Genomic DNA, 21,474 nt, shown 5'->3' with positions numbered 1-21,474 from the left:
CCTCAGAAGGTTCAGGACATCTAACTTCAAGCATCTAGTTTAGCTTGCCCCTAAAACGGAGAAGCAGGTTCTTAAACATTCAGAGAAGCAGCTAAGCCTCTCCATTGATTACATCAAGAGAATTACGACTCCTCATGTAGATGAACATGACATAAGTAGGGCTGTGATTTCAAATCAGTGATAACAAAGCATATATTGTTGTTCCATATGACTGCTGTGAACTATAGCTAAGAAACTGTTCCTCCAGTTCCTTAGATTGGTTTACTATAAACACTGCTGGTGGCACACAGACATGAATCAGGAGCATGATCTTAGGCTGACAAAAATCCAGGTGGAGTTGCACGTACATGAGCAAAACCATAAATGTCACTAGCTTTGTTTTCCCCAACAGAGGCAAAATAAGTTATGCTTCTGAAAGCACAATTGTGCTGGTACAGCTTTTTTTATGTAACTGCCATTCTGGGATTGCTTTGTCAGTCTAAACACATGCATATTACACCAAGAGAGTACTCAGACTTGGCTAGCACAATATATTGCTGAAAACAGAAAAATTTGCGACTGCCATATTGCAGGGATACTGATAGAACACACATCTATCATCTCAAGCTACATCTATAAGTAAAGCAGACCAACATAAGCAGATTTATGCAGCAAAACAATTGGTGCCAAGTACTTAATCTCCATGCTATGTGCATTTCAGTTTTGCTTCAGGCTAAACCTATTACATGTTGGAGTACACTTAGCGCATTCCTGAAGCACATCTACCAGTTCTGTTCCATCTGAAAACCGTCTGGTCCCTGTGATCTGAGGTTGCCCTGAAATGTGAGCCAAAGTACAGTAAATAGGGACTATCAGAAAAATCATATAAGGTCACTACTAATCAAACTAAGGTACTAATACAGACCCATCTGTAATGGAAAGGACTGTAAATTCCTCTCTAAATGCCAACTAGTCAAGTGAGACATGACAAACATTAGATGGATAAATGCATTTGACTAAGACCTTGGCTCTATGGTTATTTCCTGTAGCTATTCACAGCAGAACTAGTACAGAGAGAGAAGGAAAAAAAAAAAAAAAAAAAAGGAAAAAAAAAAAAAAAAGCTTTCTCATTCACCTTTTTCTTGGAAGAGCACATCCTTCTAACAAGAGGCAAAAGCCTCAGTTATTGAATACTAATTATAATGTTGTACCACAAGAAGAGATACTAGTGGCTCCACATATTCTCCAGTTTATTATTTAATTTATCTTAATTAATGTCTGAAAAGTGATGTGGTTTCCTCCACTGAACAGAAGTAATCAATGTGTTTACACAATCTGCTAAGCTACAGACCAAGGTTGGCTCTGTGCCTGTAAGGGCTGGCATGTCAGAGGAGATACCCATTGAAAATGCTTCCTCTGTCACCAGAGGCAAGCTTGTAAAGCACCTTCCTGCATTAGTACGCACTGTCATCCCTCAGAGGCCACCAAAAGAACAAGCTCATAAAATAACATTTCATAAAACTAGCTCAGTTCCAGAACATTTTTCTGAGAATATTTAAGCACGTAATGAATATCAAGAATGTTCTGAAGTCCCATTAATTCAGAGCAAATTAAATGAGTACTAAATTGCTTCTAAGTGCTCACATAAGGGCCAGTGTATAAATTTGTTTTAATTCTTAAGTTACTATTACATAATCATATTGTGGAGACCAAGTATACAGTAGCATCATTACATTTAATATTAATTTGAATAGACAAAAATGTATTCTGCATACATTATTTTCACAATAATTATTTCTATGCTATTCAAAATAATTTTAAAAAGTTCAAATCCCATACCTATGTAACGATCATAGCTTCAGTGGAAGCTTTATAATCTGTGCACAGGGTGGTTGTTCTGGTTTGGGACTTGGGTGTGGTTTTTTTGTTCTGTTTTGTTTTTTAATAAATCAAAAGAATACATCACTGAATGCTGTTTCCAGGTCAAACTCTTCAGGAGAGAGAGACCAGGACTTCAGGTGCATTTTTATAAAAATCAAGGGTTTAAAAATCAAGGGTTTGCCTGTTGAGACAAATATTAAAACTGTAGCATTTGCATTATTTAATAAGTAATGAGATAATTTAAGCTGATATTTAGTAAAGAAAAAATAAGACAAATTCCAGAATGAGATGGAAATTAAATGCATGCTGAAAAAGGTGCCATTTTGGCAAAGATTCAGAATATGGAGGTTATTTTGGTTTACTCACATGTTAAACCTAATGCCTCCATTGAAGCTACTATCAGGTGTTCTTCAGCTTTGCAGTGCTACTTGCTGTTTATTTTACCACTGTGTTATGACCACTTTTAAAAACATATAATCTCTAACAATACATGAAAGAATTCTTTATGAAGAGGGACCGTTTTGGCATGGCTGAATGCAAGCTGTATCTGAACAGATATACCATTCTGATGAAGAATCTGAATTCTCCACCAAATAATTTGTAAAAATCTTTTAAATATGTAAATATACATTATTTTACATACAATTTATAAATCTGTTATATATTTATATCTCTTTATATAAAACAGTAGCTTAATCAGGTCACACACAAATTTATGTTTAGAATAAAGGTCTCAATAGAGTGTAAGTAAATATTCCTGATGTAGCCTGGACGTCTTAAAGCTACACTGTCCATCTTTGTCTACTCAAATAGTCACTCCTTTTCCATTCAAGCTTTTGCAGATAATCTTCAGAACATCTTTAAACGTAACACATTTTCTTAATTATATTTGTTCTCTGCTAGATTAGAAAACTTTACATTGTGACTTTTGTCCCTCATCTATGATGATGTTCCAGAGGTAGTTACTTTATATATTCAACATTTTCTTCACTCTGCTCACCTTAACTTACATTTCACAGCATGAGTCATAGTGATGGGCTATGTAATTCTCACAGTTTATTCTATTGCCTTTCCAGCTGATCACAATACAGATTCTATTTGCACCAAGTCAAGACCATTTCCTAAATCCTCAGTAGCTGTTAACAAGACTTCTCTGCAGAAAATGAATCAGATGAAGAACATTAGCAATGTCCTATTACATGAACCTGAAGGATATAAAACTAATTCCTACTAGCTAATATTCCATATAAATAGGGATACTTGCTAAGCCATAAATGTGCATTAAGTTCTTCAAGCTAAATTTCAAATGTAAGATGCTTTAATTACTGCCTTATTACTGCTTAGTATTTCATAAATTCATTTTGAAGTTACTTATTTCCTTATGATAATATGAACACAGTATTCTAAGTCACATCAATATTTGTCTTAATATTTAGTTTATTATATTTCATTTGTAACAATAAATATCAGTTAAGCTTTGAAGTACTGAAGCCCTCCAAAGGCCCAATTAATTCTCTGGTCTGTTAAGAGTATATTTAATTAAAGCTACTGGTAACAGGGAAATTAGACAATTACGTCTCCACCGCAATGTCCAGGTATGGCAGAACATTAACACAGTTTGAACTTAGTGTAACAAGAGAGTCTCAGGTCTGCCTAAGATCCAGACTTTTTCACAGTGAACCTGGATTCTTGCCTTTCAGTAGCATTTTGTGAGGCTCTGGCTTTTCACTAAGGAAGCATTGGTTTTACTCTTTCCTTCACATTATCTGTACTGTATCTCTGCTGCAACTATTTCACTTTTGGGGAGGAAACCCAAATCCCTCAAAGTACTTTTAACATATATTTATCATTATACTAATTTTCAAGGTTGCTGATAATTTCTCTTGCCACAAACACTTGATGCAACCACTTAATTTCAAGACCAGTAATCCAGACAAATTTATCTTGTTGCAAGGACAAGAATTGGCAGTAACAACTTCAGAGGCTCGTGAGTTAATAAAGCTTTTCTTTTAACAGATTTTGAGAATTCCCCTAGATTTCATTTGGGTTGCCACCTTCACAATAACAACACCAATTGCTTGTCTTCTCAAAGTGACTGTCAGTTTGAAAACGTCACTGCTTGTAAAGCTAAAACTAGCTCTGAGATGGCTCCACCAAACTAGCTCTGAGATGGCTCCACCATTTTATAGGCAAGAATATGCCAGTTCCTTTTCCTTTAAGGGCTTGCTTGGGACATTCTGGTATTAAGATCTGACAAATCCACTCCAGTCTGCAAGGTAAAAAGCAGATTCAAAGTACCCTGAGGTCATGGCAGGAAGAGGGATGCTCGAGACACTGTTTCACACATGCAATGTTTGAGAATCTTTGTGCTTTCTACCTGATCTTGCTGTGCGTGGAGTGGAATTGAGCCAGGGCTGACAAGAGGACATTTGCTTTTGGGAGGGGAGGTTGTGGGTACATACTGGTTGTCAGAAGCTGGAGGGTATTTCAGAGAATTTATTACTGTGACACTTGGTCTGGGCAGATTTCAGTCAATACATTCTGTTTACTAACCTGAAAAACAAAGCAAAATGCCCCAAATCTGGATTATTAGCTTTAAAGGAATATTTTCCAATTTCTTACCTGGATAAGACAAGTATAATCATACAGCAGCACAGAGTTTAAAAAAACCCAACATACATAAAACAAAAAACAAACAAAACCCCCAGGAAAATACAACAGTCTTAAAAAGGAATTAAGTACTAGAAATTGACTTAAAGCTTTTCCAATTCTAATATCTCATGAAAGACTTTAATTCATCTTATCATGCAAAGTTACAGACAGATTAACATAAACATATGTGCAAAAATACACAATCTATTAATGATGACAAAAACTGTTCACCAGATTGACTTTATTAGGATTCTAGTTTGGAACACACATATAAACAATTATGAAACAATTTTAAGAAAAAAAATATAATTGAGTTTTAATAGATATTTTAAAATTTCTTCCACTATCATTTTGATAAAAAAAAGACAGAAAACAAAAAGCTCTTGCAAATTTATGACTTTGAAAAGATGCTACATATAAGTAAACTTAGTAAAGTGCCATGCAATAGTTTCCTATATTCACTTTTCTCCCTTTCTATCCTTTAAAACTCCCTTTTATTTTAAAAAACACTTTTATAAAAATAAAATATTTTCTTCATTAACTTTAATTACAGTTTACTTTTTCCAGTGGATTCATTGCAAATATAATTACCACACAGTAAATTATGCACTTCATGAATACCTGATCATTTCTATGGACCATTTGCCAGTATCTGCACTGCAGTCCTGATCCTGTTTCCACTGAAGCCAATGGAAAAACTCTCAGAAGCTTCAAAAATTAAAAAAAGCTCATTTTATTAACTATTCTGACATAATTAAAAAAAAAAAAATTAAGGGCTTTTGTTCTTTACTGTTTGTCATAAAAAGCAAATCCCAGATTTAGAATTTTGATTCAAGCAAAGCAAAACACAATAGTATCATCTGTTTTTACATCTAAGCTCTGACTTGCTTTTCTTTTGCTTATACGTAAAAAATAATAAGTTTTCATTATTACAGAACTACTATAAGAACTAAAGTTTATAAATGCTTTCAGGAAGAAACAGCATGCAAGCATTTTGCTTGCCATTTAGGCAATGTTTTCAAATATAATGTCTTGTTCAAATATTCACTGGTGATTTTTTTTCCTTAAGAGAGAAAAAAAAAAAAATTGATACCCAAACTCTGAGTAAGAGCAAGCCAGCGAAGCCGAGTTTTGGTTTTGAATACACACTTGTCAAATCCAAATTTAAGACAGCTATGGCTATTTATCTCCATCTAAAAAAATAACAATAACATTTTTATTCATACAACTATATGGTTTAGACAGTCATCAATAATAAAAAAGGGCTAACCATTTCCTACAGCCCAGAGAGTCTGGAAGGCTCAGAGTCTGAAACCACACAGAACCTGACAAGACTGTACTGATCATCTTGGAATCAAAGTGGTCAAAAAGTCATTTATATAGTAGTGAACCAACAACCTGCAACTAGTCACGCAAACAGTCCTGGTATCTAGAAGCTATTTAGGTATGCAAATAAAAAGGAAATATCTGACAGAATGCTGCTTTAGCATCTCCTGGCAATCAGGAGTCTGGGAATGGCCTTTCACAGTACTTCACCTCAATGGCAAGTTTAATTTACTGCTTCCTCCATTGCAGACAGATGCACATACTTGTGAGAACGTTTGAACACACAAGCCTGAGTACAGAAGAATAGTTGTGCATCTTTGTAAATAGTATCAGAAATGTTAATACTTTGTAATAATAATAATAATCAGAGGCTTGTAAAAAGAATATATTCAGCATATATATAGAAAAAAATAGCAGTGATCCATTATTAACTTAGTATTCAGCATTCAAAGTAAGTCAAAACACAACATCAATAGCAGAAAAATAACTTAGGGCTTTGAAATACCTCGGTATTAGCTAGAATCTTCTATCACCTACGCTGGCACTGAATAATTGAAAAAAGCATGCATTTAAATAGCTTTTTAATTCACAGATGTTAGAACATATGAAATGCATCTTAATACCCAACTTTTTCAGCAATATAAAGACTGCAATGTCACCTTACAACAAATCACTATTTTTACTAAAATTCTATGAGCAGTCACTCCAGGTTTTGACATATTATACCAATAAAGAAATAAAGCCAAAATTGCAAATGTATAAAACAGCTGCTATATGTAAACTTCACATTCAACTTCTGTTTGCAAACAGATACCTATTCCTTACCTGCCTGCTGAGGAAGAAAAAACCAATATTGCTAATTAGACTATCAGGAAATAAGATGTCACAATACACATAATTTTATTCCTGTCAAAGATAATCAAGTCTGCTCCCATGATTTTTTCAGTTTCTACTGAGTAAAGCTGAACAGAGACTGAACTTAATTTCCTATCTACTCTCAAATCAAGTTTAGAAATAAGACATATTGCTGTACTATCTGTAGGAAAACACATGTAAAGAACCCCCCCTGCTCTGCCCTCCCCAGGCAGAACATTGCAGCATGGCACTGCTGGTATAATGTTACTAAAGCAGTTAATACTACAAAGGTAACATACATTCGTTTAATGCACATTGGCATTAGCTATACAATCTTAAAAGCATATGTTGAAGGGAAAGCGAAGTGTGGTAAAACCTTCAGGTAGAACAGTAAAAGCAGCAAATGTTTCCCCTCCCCTGAATTAAAAACCTGTTTAAGAGTCTACTTAAAACATCTTTAAGAGGATAAAAAAAAACAAACAACACACCCCTACACAAAAGCAATTACTTTGTCTGGGGTAAAGATGCCCTTGCCTTGGAGGCAGGGTGATATTTAAAAACTTATTTCTGATTATAAGTTGTTACTTCATGTAAAAACAGTTTCTTCTTTTGGTTTTATACAAAGGATTGTGAGCCTGATAGGGTATGCTACCAGATTATTTAAACCTGTGCTTTCCTTGCTATTTTTAGCTTGTGGAGACTGGCACAAAACATTTACTAGAGCTTAATGGCTTGTTCTCTCATTGCTTTTATTACAAACCATTCAAATGGAAAGCTGTTAAGTGTGCAGTTTGAATTCATAGGTGCTTGTTTTCCACTGGTTGACATCTGCATTGATCATGTTGCGCTCTGTGAAAGTAACTCGTCCTTCTGAATCAACGAGAATGACTGTGTTAGTCCTGAAACAACATAAGGGTGGAAGGTTAAGCCTTGTGTCCATTATATAAATTTGCAGGGTCCTATCCCTCATCCCCAAAGGTCTTGGCTCATTTTTTTCTCTTGACCATATCATCACCACACTAGCAGGGCAGAAATCGTTGTGGTAAATTCAAATTGGCATTTTCAGTCCCTTCTTCTGTTATTCTGCTCCTCTGACTCCCTGCTGTGCTTGCAGCAGCTGATACACAAAGCTGCTAATTTACAGAGGGCATGATAAAAGGCTAAACTTCTAGTGCCAAGTGTTCCATCCAGAAGAAGCATAAAACCAACTTTTTCTTCACAGCCTACCCATACCCTGATGCGTTATTCATATCAATAGTATTCTTTCATTCTTTCCTTTCAAAGCAATTGTCCACTAAGATTCAAACACTTAATTATTATCACAGGACACTGATACGCAATCACAGAAAAACTCTCTCTTGGAACCTCCCAAAGCAGATTCCAGTCATGCATCTATGCCACTTTGTCACGTGTAAGCTGTCATTTTGCTATGGACACTGTAGTACCTGCCAGAGAACGATGACTGACAACAGAAGTAGGAGTTTTCCACCATCCTGACACGGTGACCTTCCCCACATCATTTAACAGTTGTTCACTCATGTAAAAAAGTGCTTAATTTCCTCAGAAGAATATTGTGAGGCCTAATTAACAATTTCTATTCACTAAAACATGTTGCTAAGGGAAAGATAAGTGTGAGCACACACTTACAGTAGCAGGGAAGACTTAAAATATAGTTTACCAGTAAGAGGTAAGTATTTCTACTGAGTTATCCCCATTTCCTTTGAAAAAGCTAGACTGCAACCTGCGAAGCAAGGCGAGGAAGATGCTCCCTTACCATTTGAAGTCTTCAATATCTCATATTTAAAATGTTCTTTGACTACATGTTATGGAGATACTCAGTTTTTGCAGTGGTTTCTTTCTCAGAATAACAACTTAAAATACTTGCAGGAGTGAGTGTTCTCTGCTTATCAATTTACATCCCTACAGTGGAAATGCTACATCTGACTATGCCAGAGACCAATCTGACAAAACTGTTGGCAATCTGAATTCCCTACATGCAGCAACAGCAATTTTGTTCCATCAGGAATCAGATGCAAGATGCATTGCATTATTCTTCTTGCATCTTTGGTAGAACAGTCTGAGCAGAAAGTGAGAACATCTCAGTAAAACCAGCAGCACCAGTTAGGGGAAAAGTGGAAATACACCTTCTTTTGAAAAAGAGCAATAGGTTTTTAATATATGAAAATGGCAGCTACATATTATAATGTATAAGAGGAACCTCTTAGCTATGTAGATGAAACTATTCTTACTCTTGGAAGAGAAATGTGTTCTGCAGTTCCTCAGATATAGAAGATAATTGTGTTTTTGTGCTAAAAACATTCTTTCAAAGCTTTTCATGTTTTGCTAAGATCAAATTAGAGACAGTCAGATCTGCTGCTACCCTTGGGAACCAGAACTGTATTAACTCATCTTGGACAAACTGAAGCTATGTCACACTCCCCACCAAAGATGAGCCGTGTGTTCTTAAAATACTCATCAGTAGCAAATCTAAGACACTAGAATACTAAGCAAAGAAATACTTTATCAAATTATACTTATTATCTGAACAAATCTAAAGCAGTCATTATAAAGTTAAAACTTACAGCAGCATAATTTTGATTTGAGATACGCTTTGATGCAGTATTCATCTATTTCTGACGATGAAATTTTTACCTTGTTCCATAACCTGGGCAACGAACACACACAGCTGCATACTTGTTCAAAATAGGACGTATGTAATCCTTCCCTTGGTCTTCAATCGCAGGGTCTGGTAATTGACTGAAAAAAAGTAGTAAAGTAGTAATAATTTTAAAAAAATTATTCTCCATTATTAACACATTCATCTCTCTTGAACCAAGCTGTTTTGACTGAGTTGTTGATAAATAGCAACCACTTTTCAAAAAGTACAAAAGTGTGAATTGTGTTCAAAACTAAAGTATGAGGAAAATCAAAGATAAAACAGCTTGTAAGCTCTTTCCCATAGAGATTCTTTCAAGGTCTTGAGCTTTTGTCTCACTTCGAGAAATTTTTTCATATCTTGACAGGTTTTTCACTTTTTGTTATTCTTTGTCTTTCTGTATTTTAGTTTCCATTAAAACATTAATGATCAAGTAACATAAGGCACATCACGTAAACCAACAATTTTCCAGTTAGATTCCAGGAGTTCTTTTTATGTTGAAAAAAGACCTCCCTGCTTCCTTCAATCTTGTTTGGAATACCTGGAAAATACCTAGGACAATCATTAAAATAGAATTTGTGAAGATGCAGCAGAGCACAAGGTGAGCTTGAGCCCAAATTTCTTGACATATATTTCTATCAAAGCTTGAAAGACATTTAGAAATATAATTTTATTATAAAGCATATCAAGCTTAATTTATTGTAATTAAACAAGTATCAGCATCCCACAGAAGAGACGCTAAGGTCACAAAGGTTACCACAACAACCCTACAACCCTGGCTTTCCATTCACATCACCAGAACATATTCTCAAATGCTAGCCATCAGTACAGCTTCCTATTTAAACAATTAAAATATCCCAATTTTATTTATCAAAGTGCAATATAACTATTGTTATAGCAGGTTTTTGTGTTTGATTTTTAAGCTTCTGCCATCTTCAAGAAATAATCCCATTTCTGCCTCCTAGTACAGACCCAGTTATACCTATAAAATAATAATAATTCAGCAGCCTATCAGTTGCACAGTGAACTTTGGGGAAGAGGGCAGAACAGAACAAAACAGACTGATCAATTCAACCCCCTTTTCAGAGCTCATCCTGATCTGTAGGAGGGTGTGCAATTCACTATACTGTAACTGACCTTTATATCTAACTGGGATTGTTTTCTTTGTGACGGTGGAGAAGAGGATCTGTGGGTGTTTCGGGGAGAAGCAAGAACAGGTGTAATTCTAGTATGAACAGAACAACTAAGCTCTTCTCACTCTTGTGTTGGGCACATGGCTGGAGCATACCACAGTGTAACACAGAAGGCACATAGCGGGGCACTCAGCCAGAGAGAACTGTCAGCTTCTATCTCATACTCAACCACCAACCATTGTACTCACTTGAGAGACCCCACAGAGAAATCAGTGTACAGTCTATGGGTATTAAGACTGCAGCAATAATGTTTACTGGGACTGCTGCTTAAAAATCAATATTGTTGAAAGTCAGTCTCTGTGGAGAGAAAGAACACTATTTTTGCCCTTCATTACCCAGCTTTAGTCAATTAATATAAGGCAAAAGTTTATTTTCTGTCAAAATAGTTTCTACATGTGATTTTTAAACTGGTCATATTGCATTTTGAGTAAACTGGCTATCATGTACTTACGGCTCTTGGTTATTCATCACTGTAAGAAGCTCCTGTACCAAGTCTTCTTTGGTAAGGTCTTGACTTCTCTTGACCACTTCTGTGAAAAGCTGCTTTCCATACTGAAGTTTCTTCCATGGTGTATCCAACAAAGAATTACTCAGTCCATATATTCCTATGCATACAAACAAAGCCCCAAAACCAAAACAATGTATTAAGCTCTATTTTTGCACCTGATTTTATTCTTGAAAAACACTGCAAAGGAACATCTGATGATAAGAAGGAACTTTCTCTTTAGAGCACAAAGATTACCAAACCTCAGCTCTCCCTAAAGACAGCCACGTGCACAGAAAAGGAATTTGTTGTTGAAGCATGGAGACCTTTGCTAGAGCCTGTAAGATACCTAAAATTTGTGATTGACTTTTTCATTACAACGAGCAGCCAGATTTTTAATTATTTTCTTTTTGTTTGTATTAAAGCCCATTTTGTGCTTGTAGCTGTACAAAATGCAGCTTTTTTCCAAGAATTTATGCTGTAATTGCTACAGTAACTATTTGCCTACTGGCAGTAACATTCTGACCATTAACCTAAGCAGGCAAAATAAGCCACTATCATTAACTGTTAACAATTAAATGTTATCAGCCAGCTAAATTACTCAAAGCCTTCTATATGTCCTCGTCCATTTAAAGTGGCTTTTAGGTGATGAATTCTGGAGTATTGTTCTATGTGGTTGGCTAACAAAGGACTAGATTTAAAATATCTTAAGTCAAGCCACTTGATAAGACAGATAATTTGGGGTTTAATTTATTTTTTATTAAAGCCAACTCTATCCCTCAAGGAGCACACTCACACTGCTGGGTAAGGACAGTTAGGGTCAAGTCTACAAACCTTTGAAAATTCCATTGCTTCAGGACAGACTTCTGTCCTTCAGTCATAGTTACCCAAGGAGCATCTACCTCACTAATTGTAGTGCAGGTGGGTACACTGACATGGATAGAAGCTTTTAATGAACTATCAATTCTTTACTGAAATTTATTAGTAAATAAGTAAATGAATTTAAGGACGTTCAATGTTGGATTTTTTTAAGAATACAAAGAAAAAGTTAGTGAAGACAACGCTTAAATAGCTAAATTACTAGAGCAATACAGCTATATTCTGACTCCCTTAAAATCACAAAGAGCAATATTCAGACTTTTCTGAAGAAAACCTACCAGGATTTAGGAAAACAGGTTCTGGTTCTCCTTTGTTTCCATAGTAGCAAATTACATCTCCTTTGGTGGTACTGAAATATATAAATAAGAATTTCTCCTTGAAAAACCATCAGCTTGTATATTTGATTACACTCTAATGTCCTGCAATCTTCAAACACAGCAAGATGTTTCTCCTGCTGTTACTACTATGATACCACAACCCAGAGATTAATTGATAAACTCTGTTACTCTCCTCCTCTCAAAATATTGTATTAGTGGTGACCACATGATATTCAAAGACACCTTCCAACATGGCAAATAACTCTCACTTGGCCGAGGTGATAACAACATATCCCAATAGCATAGATTTTTAAGTAGTCTTGCCAGTTCTGACAACACAAATACCAAATCAACTGATAAGGAAAAAAAATCCAAACAAAACCAAAATACACCAAGAAAGTAATCAATAAGCCTTGTGGGGAAATGGAGGGTGGGGTATGGATTGCCATTAGATGTCTCACTCTCAACATCCCTCAATCCCATCAGCTGACAGGAAACAGTGAATCCTCAGATTGTTACCAGCTAGGGGTTTTTTTGTTTTGTGGTTTTTTTTGTTTGTTTTTTTAATTTGCCAGGACACAGCCATGAGTTCATATAATTCTGTATTGCATTCTAGTGATTTACTTGTTCACAGTGGAAGAGAGCATTATTCCAGTTACCAACAAATACATTCTGGCTGTAGTTCAGCTTTTAATTTGTCCCTGAAGCTCTAGCTCCTTAGATAGAAAATAAGACTTTTTGAACTAAAAAAAACCCCAAAACCCAACAAAAAACAAACACAAAACTTGCAGTTAAGATTGAATTTGGATTGAGCAGCATAAAACATAATACAGTAGAGAAGTCATTTCCAGCCCCTAATTTTTTCACGAGATAAGATGACATATCTGTGCCTTGATGCAAATAAGAGTATATAGAATGCAATCTCATTAATGATGTACTGGAAGTTAAATTGCTCTGCATAAGTTAGCATCCGCTACTCAAGCCTTAATAACAAGCAAAACAGTCTTGATTTAGCTGTTTATATTCTTCTTAAAAAGCCATTCTGAAAGACATTCTACAGCATCCTTTACAAGACAGACAAATGAAGAGCGAAATATTAATTATACATGTCGGAAGAGTCAAAAGGGGAAATAAAAAAAAACCCCACAAAGCAAAAATAGAACTGCCTCTCCTCTGTGCACTACTCTGCCTCCTCCCAAACCCTAAGACTTTTTTGGTGCATTACAGAAAGATGTCCATTTTTTTTTGCATAGGAAGAAGAGAGTAATTGCAGCAGGTGGGATTTATGTATCGTTGCTTTTATTGTTAAATATCATATAAGAAACTCAGTTATTCAATTTGCAATTTCTCTACTGGTAAGAGAAATGTGTCATTTTCTGACTTTTCCTCTAGTGGCTTAAAAGCCATTTATTTTCCTTATCTTTGTTTTTCTCTTCAACATTAAGATCCTTCTTCAAATTTACCTTATGCTGATCTCAAGACTCCTTAGTGACCACCCCAACTCTTCACAGACAACTGCCCAGATCAGAATCGTGACAACTAGCACACTTTACTTTCAGCAGGGCACTGAATATCAATCACTTATTTCCTGTTATGGCCCTAATTCTTACACACTGAAGATTTTCATTAGTCTCTGCTTGACTTCTCATGTGATTTAGTGAAAATATTCTTACCCATCAATGAAAAAAAAAAAAGTATATTAGTGAAAAGGCCGTTTGTTCCTTTTTCTCATTTGGAGTATTTGCATTGGGAATACCTGGACAGTCCATAAAAAAAGCAGCTGAAATAAAGTCATAGGAAAACACAAGGTGTGACCAAAGTTTTCTTTCCTTAATTTCTTGAGATGCAAATTTCTGTTCTACTACCACAGAGTTGCATTTTCTTCATCAGAGACAAAATTGGTTTATAATTACTACTGTTAAACACACTAAGGCAGAGAAATACAGCATTTTCAGTGAATATAAGAAAGTGCTGCTGAAAAGTAGAGGTGGAAATAAAAAGAATTATATAAGCAACAACTTGAACTTCCCTTTTATTTCTTGAGACTGCTTCAGGCACAAACAAGTTCCAAATTAAAAGTTACACAGAAAAAAAGGTATAGTCTGTTCCTGAGCAGGTGAACAATGAAAACAGCATCTGTTTTTCACCAGACACACATTTTCTTTGTTGAATAAGCTTAAGTATTAGAAATAAATTATTGGAAGAGTGAGAAAAATCTCCAATGAAATATTCACCTATTATGCTGGTTCAGTAATTTTTTTGCCAGTATACTTGTCTACAGCAATATTTGTATGAGAAAAATGAGCAAAAGGTGCATTTCCTGAAACTATTTTTATAGTCATGCTATATATAATGAGAAATCTTTGACTCTTTTTCCTATCACTAGCTCCTTCAGTTAAATTACCCAGATATTTTGCATCTAAGCTAGATGGACACTATTACAAATTTTCTAAAATTTCAAATACGAGACTCCTTACATTCTTCCCTTAACTGGATTCTGCCAGGTCTTCAAGGAGGCAGAAAAAACCTTAGATGCCAGAGAAGTTGAGCCATACTTTATTTGGCTGCTAATACTAAGCTACATATCTGAGATGCCTAGGATCTTACAGGAATAAAGAAGGAACAGAGTTCAAAGGATCAACAGACCTTCTATGAGGAGATCTGCGTGTCTGAGTTCGGCTATTCAAAAACCAAAACCTTTGAAAACAGGATGACGTTAATCATCTTGCTCAAAGGATGTTACAGCCCTTGCAAAGCCTTACATAAACAAAGTCTAGACCCAGGCTGAAAACTGAATGGATGTTATACTCAATGTTCTCAAGTCCTTGTTCATTAATGTTAGGTTAGTACCAGCTGGCCATTTTAGCAATGTCAGGTCTTTCCTCTCCTCAGCATTCTTTATATTATCTTTATGGCCAGTTAACAATTAGTATAATGTGTTTTTAACATGCAAGATGCACGTTTATCCCAGCTGGGGTTAGACACCTTCCTACACACCTGGTTCTGATCAGTACATTTAGAGTTGGCACAGTTACTGCTAGTACTAAAACTGAATCCCTTGGCAGCTAAAAAAGGAGAGCATTGAGTTGAGCTGTCATTAATAGACCAGTTTGACTTCTCAGTCCCAGTCACATGCTAGGATACAATAAATCATATGCGAGTACACTGGCACACTGCATTTCCCATGAACAAGGGTACAGAAAAAACAATGTCCAAGTAAGGTATTTTAGGTCACCTCAAGTTGCTAAGTTGATGTATTTCTTGGAGCAAGCGATTTATATTGTATCTCAAAAGCAAGAAGTAGTACTTTGAAAAATATAATCCATAAATAAAATCTAGTTGGAACTAATACAAGACAGACAATGGCTAAGCACAGGGAGAACAAATAAACCAAAGTTAAAAAAAACACAAAAAGTTGGCTGCTAATGACCTATTTTAACATTAACACACTTGAGTTGTTAAAAAAAAATAAAACTACAGTAGCAATTATAAATATACTACGAGTATTTTATGTGTTAAGCAAATACAGCAAAATCATTAAGGTCATTATAAGGGGTTTTTTCATTTAAGACACTGGCAATTACATAAACTATTTTATCGGTGCATTAAATGCTCTCTTTTCAAACTGTCAAACCTGTACCTACTGTAGAAGGTCTATGAAAAGATTACAGAAATTGTTATCACCTGAGGTCTCAAAAGACAGAGGTTTAGATGGAAAGGTAGACAAATGGCCCAAGCAAGCCCTTGAACGCAGCTTGTACAACAAGTCCTGTCATAAATAAGACCACATGCTCAATAAGTAGATGCTACTGACTTCCTTTAGCAATGGCTTTTTATGTGAAAGAACATTAACATCTGTCATCTGTTCTGAGATTCTCCTGACCGAGAAATACAGTAACAAGATCCCCTGGAGTTTAACAAAGAGATGGAGAATACATACAAACGGCAGGGTCGCTAATTCAGGACATCTGTATCTTACTGTTGCTACATTCCACGTTCCCCCAGATGTGCGCTTTCCTATTACACTTACCACCACTGCAACACTGCTGCTGCCTTCTGTCAAAAGAAGACTGAAGCCTTCCAAGAGACTTCTGAAATGGGGACACTTCCAAAATCTAGTTCAGTGTGCCAGTCAGCTATTATTTCTTTTATCATTTGGCTCTGCCTATTCTCTTCCTACTGTTTACAGATACTCAGTACTGAACATAAAGGCAGAAGCCAAGATGAAAAACATCACTAAGCTTGATCACAGCAATAGCCTCAAAATCCTGGCCTGGACTCAGATTCTCTTCCCTCCCAGCTTTACAGCTATAGACATCAATTTCTCTGGAGAAGTAATAAAGGCATAATTAAAGTGATGACAATAGGACTCAGCAGACATATTTTTTAATTTTTTATTTTCTACATCTCAGCCATAGCTGACAGCAGAAAGAGAAGAAACTAAAACGACATAAAAATTATGATCTCAGATATATTATCCTGTCAAAAAATGTAAGCAATAATAAATATTCTAAGAAATATTCTAAGCAGCATAAGTCTCAGTAGTAATAGATGCTTCAATGCAACATGAAAGCCATGCAGAGTTTGCCAGAATTACTTCTTAATGCTGATGAAATATAAGCAATGTCCTTCTGCACCCCTGCCCTGCTTTAACCTCAAGGCAGCTCCAAGTTATGTTTAACAAAAATACAAACAGAAAGGAAAAGGAAAAAGTAATGAGGCAGTAAAGCTCCACAGGGTGTGGTTATCACCAAGTGATCACTCCCCTGGGCACTGAGCTCTAATCTTCTAATAGAGTGAACATTTTACAAACAAGGACATTGGATTGTTTTACGGTAATGTGTGCCTGTAATTTTTGTGCAAGGAGAAAAGATGCAATTGGCAGCCTGAAATTCTGAACAGTAGTTTCAACTGAGTAGTATTGTTCATAGATTAATTTTCTTTAATGCTCACGGGCTAATCAGAAAACTCTGTTCTGAACATAAAAAACTCAAAACAAACAAAAAAAACTCACCATGTACCAAACCACCAAATAAAAAGCTCAAACATTTTTGTACATATACCATCGACCACCAAATAAAATGGTGAAAAGAATACTGCTGGATACTCACAGCATATGAAATCTGCTTTAAAGCAATACTCTGATTTTGTTGTCGGTGTCTAAACATTTCTTTGGTGTTGCCCTGATTTTTTGATCCAGGCAGAAGCTACACCAGAGAGAAGAGATAAAATAAAAGGGCTTTTTAAAGCTTTTTTCCTTTTCTTGACACTGGACTGTCCATCTCATTAGACTTGCAAATGCCTGAGGGTCTATGCAGAAATATTTCAAAGGTGGTAGTACAGAACACATTAAAGAAGTACCTGGACACCTCTATTTCACAAGGAACTCACAAGGAGAAAGACAGATGTACTCTGCAGAATGTGGTACTAGGACAGACAACACATGAAAAGAAATGTAAATGAGCTTACAGAGCAATCATGACAACTTGCCCATCTACAGGCTTTCCACACCAGCACTATGACCCTATCTCACTTTTCACTGGACAGGCTCCTAAATCTAATCTCAGGAGAGCAATCAAATCCCTCCCACGTAGCCTTGTCCTGATAACCACACTGAACAAGACTGCCCATGTTTCTAAAACCTGGTCACGCTGTTCAGGTGCTTTAATCTTACGAGGCCCTGTATTATCAACAGTTCAGTTAACTCTTCTCCCAAACACCTTTTCTTCAGTTTGCTTTTTTTCAATGATGTTGCTACACAACTAACCAACTCTAGACTTCCATCTTAAAAAAGAAAGAATATATGCAGTCTATATATTTATATATAAAAACACTTTTAAGCATATATTTTATATTATGTATTTGTGTATCTTTTCCCCTCCACACACACACACACACATTCCAACTCCATTGTTTTGGAGATCTGCAATTTCAACTGGAACTCAATCCTACCCATCATCACATCAAGGATGAAACCTATTATTAACCAAACTTCACTCTCCAGATCAGAACATAAAGAATACATTCTAGTACATAATCTCTATTTTCAACACATTACCAAATTAGTGAATGCAGGTGATGGCATACTTTATCACATTTCTCCCTGGAGGGACTGAAAACTGCCTGTCACAGGGGAGAGCAGAAAAGCTTCTATGAAAGGTCTTTTTCTGTAGCTCCCTCCAGCTGACTTGTTTAAGGGACAATTCATCTACTCCTCATGGAGAAAGTGATTTGCTCCTATTACACAGTGATCTTATGGCACGTAAATAACATGGTCTCTAACTGACAACATGTGAGAAACTCTAAACTTGCTGGGAGAGTGACAAGAAGCTGCCCCTTCACACTGTTCTTCAGGGCAGTCTGTACCACACACCTGACCGCATGGAACCCAAGTGAGATGGACACTGTAAGGGTGTCGGAGCACTGGGACAGGCTGCCCAGAGAGGTGGTGGAATCTCCATCTCTGGAGATGTTCAAAACCCGACTGGATGCTTTCCTGTGCAACCTGCTGTAGGGAACCTGATTTAGCAGGGGGGTTGGACTGGATGATCTCCTGAGGTCCCTTCCAACCCCTACGATTCCCTGATTCTGTGAGTTGCTGCCACAACAGCCCTAACACAAATTTGAGATACCCATGAAAGTCTGAGCAATTGCTGCATCTGGATTTGTTGGACATAAATACAAGTTTCCGCAAGACAGAGCTGCTGTCCTGATCATCAACAAAAGCAACTCACTATTACTTTAGATATTACCACAAAAGGAGAAAGAAGGAAAACTGCTCTGAATCTTAAGCAGACATTTTCTTAAGAAACCAGTTCAGCTTCCAATAACCTCATTCCTCTCTAACTGAATCTACTGATAATCAAAACTGGAGGAGTAGCAACACTGCCTTCTTAGAAGCTAATTTTGCAGCCACACAAGACTCCAAATAGACACTGTTTTGCTATATGCCATACATTCAATGTGAAAATACATTTAGCATAGTTGGATAAGTATTCATGACTCTCATACTCAGCAAGTACAGCAAGATGATAAACTGAAGGGATTAGAAAACTAAATGTACTAAGTATTTTTTCCAACACAGTATTCTTATTAAAAAAAGATATGAATAGAGTTTAAATTGACATCATGAGATGCCACAGAGCAAGCAGACTACACTAAAAGTGTCAAAGCCCGTGCATGTTTAAAATAAGAGTCACACAAAGCTGTGGAAATAAACGACGAGATTTTACAACCCTTACGGTGGCTTCCACCGCTCCTTCTCACATCACTGCATCTGTATCATCTAGCATACAGTCATCATCATAACACAGAGAGAAGATAAAAATTTCTTTTCCTGAAATGTGTACCCAAGAACTCAAACACTATAAATCTCTCTCCAAATGTGCTGCTTACAGTCAGCAATATCATGTGCTCAGATATACCCCTCCCCAGCAGTGCTTCATTTACACTTTCAAGTTTCCTCTCCATTTCACACCACTCTAACAGAGTCAATCACTATTTGTTACACAACACAAAAGCACGTTAAGAATATTCTTCAATCTTTTCTTTGAACAGTAACATGGCCCAACAAAATAACATCAACCACAATAACATTTTTCTATTTACATAGAAAAGGAGCTTCTATTTATATACTACGTTTCTTACAGGAGTACTTCTAATTTCCTAAAATGACATGTTTACGTATCTTATAGAAATTGCTCTGCACCATTAGCTTGCCAAGAATTTCATTTCATCAGAGTATCCAAGGCTAAGGACATTTCAAAATGGAGAAGTTAATCAACACATGCAGCTTTCAGAGTGAAACTCAGCAAGGAATTATGACTTGCATCACCACAGAAAGACTATTAAATTGAGCACACAATTCCTTATCAGCCGAGCACAGAGGAATAAACAAACAAAAACAACCCATGAATGACTGCCTTAACAAATAACATTGATCAAATCTACTTTAATATCATTATACTAGCAGCCATTATGACTATTCTATTTACCTAAATTAGAACAAAGCAAGCTACTTGCTGCTTGCCAGGTCACACCTTGAATACAATGTTTGCTTGAAAACAGTCTGACAGTTTCTTCCGTTACCTTTTCAGCTGCAGACAGCTTTCCAGTTTATGAAAGCTAGCCAGGCACCAACATGCATCAGAGAGCACAAAAACTCTAATCCTCTGACCAGGATAAAAATTAAGTTAAGCAACAGAAAATTTTTGGAAAGTCTCTGGCGGGATAATAAACTTTGTAGAGAGTAAAAATAACAGAAAACCCTGTAACTGCCTAACCTGCTTCCAGATTAAACTTCTGGAAACATAATCTATATGCTTATTTCTAAGCAGGCATACCAAGTAGAAATGTACTCCTGGTCTTCACCAATGGCATGTGTCTGCCTTTCTGTATTCATCCTTTTCAATCACCTATATGAGTTTCATTTTGCTTCCCATCATATCATAGCAAATTAAAAAATGAAAACTAATAGCCTGGAAGAATTTGAAATAAAGGCCTTAAAAAAAAGAAGACAAAACACTTGCAGCCAAGTGGGAGAGTAGGAAAGTAATGACTGATAAGTCTGAACCACCAGATGAAGGTGGTCTAATGCAGAAAGTGAAAAATGCAAATACAAGGCCTGTTAGTGATAGGGTGTTAGAAATTATTTTCACTGAAAACAGTAAACCCTATGACCTTCTGCTTTACATATATGTGGTTTCCCAGAAACATGCAGAAAAGCTGAGTAGGCAAAGACAACCTGACAGTGCAGGGCCTAATAAGATTAATGCTTTTGTGGAAAGTGTGCCAAAGCAGGAGTGTGCTCTTAGCAATTTATACCTGCTTATGGTCATGAAGCATGGATCTAACTGAGAACTGACACACAGCCTGGAGGTGACTTAGCCCTGGACTTCCTTTCTTCTGTATCAGGTATAATGCAAAGAAAAATCAGCATATAGTGTGCACACACATATTCATGTGCAGCGGAAAGGACTGTGCCAACTACATTGACTATAATCAAGTATCCAAGGTCCTGTCTTCAACTATAGAAACTTGAAGAAGTATTTGTTATGTGCTGAGTTTTTCTTAATGTTTCAGCAAAGATTAATGATACAGTCATCCTGACAGGAATAATAGCTTAAAAGCTTTTAGTTGTTCCAATTCTGCCACATGAGAGCATGCCACCCCTCAGAGGGGGAAAAAAGGTTTCTGAGAAATTATGGAGCCAAGGTTTTGTTTTCTCCAAAACACAAGCCATATAGCCTTCAG

General features: G+C 36.2%; 1 protein-coding gene across 3 annotated transcripts in view; it reads right to left on the bottom strand.

Annotated features, from left to right (window-relative positions):
* Positions 1 to 7,313: 7,313 nt before the first annotated feature.
* Positions 7,314 to 21,474, bottom strand: part of TANGO2 (transport and golgi organization 2 homolog) — a 22,061-nt gene continuing 7,900 nt past the window's right edge. The window contains exons 5-8 of one of the 3 annotated variants that reach the window (XM_010177873.1): positions 12,184 to 12,254; positions 10,994 to 11,147; positions 9,346 to 9,450; positions 7,314 to 7,592 (exon numbers count right to left, since the gene is read on the bottom strand). In XM_010177873.1, the coding sequence (XP_010176175.1) occupies positions 7,472 to 7,592; positions 9,346 to 9,450; positions 10,994 to 11,147; positions 12,184 to 12,254 (451 nt within the window). In that variant the 3' untranslated portion in view covers positions 7,314 to 7,471. The remainder of the gene's footprint in view (positions 7,593 to 9,345; positions 9,451 to 10,993; positions 11,148 to 12,183; positions 12,255 to 21,474) is intronic. The other 2 variants (XM_029087447.1, XM_029087448.1) reach the window with 2 other exon arrangements.

Source organism: Antrostomus carolinensis, unplaced genomic scaffold, assembly GCF_000700745.2.
Source record: "Antrostomus carolinensis isolate BGI_N321 unplaced genomic scaffold, ASM70074v2 scaffold22011, whole genome shotgun sequence".
In the NCBI taxonomy this organism is placed as follows: domain Eukaryota; kingdom Metazoa; phylum Chordata; class Aves; order Caprimulgiformes; family Caprimulgidae; genus Antrostomus; species Antrostomus carolinensis.
Note: the sequence above shows the minus strand (reverse complement) of the source record. Positions and strands in the feature narration are given on the sequence as shown.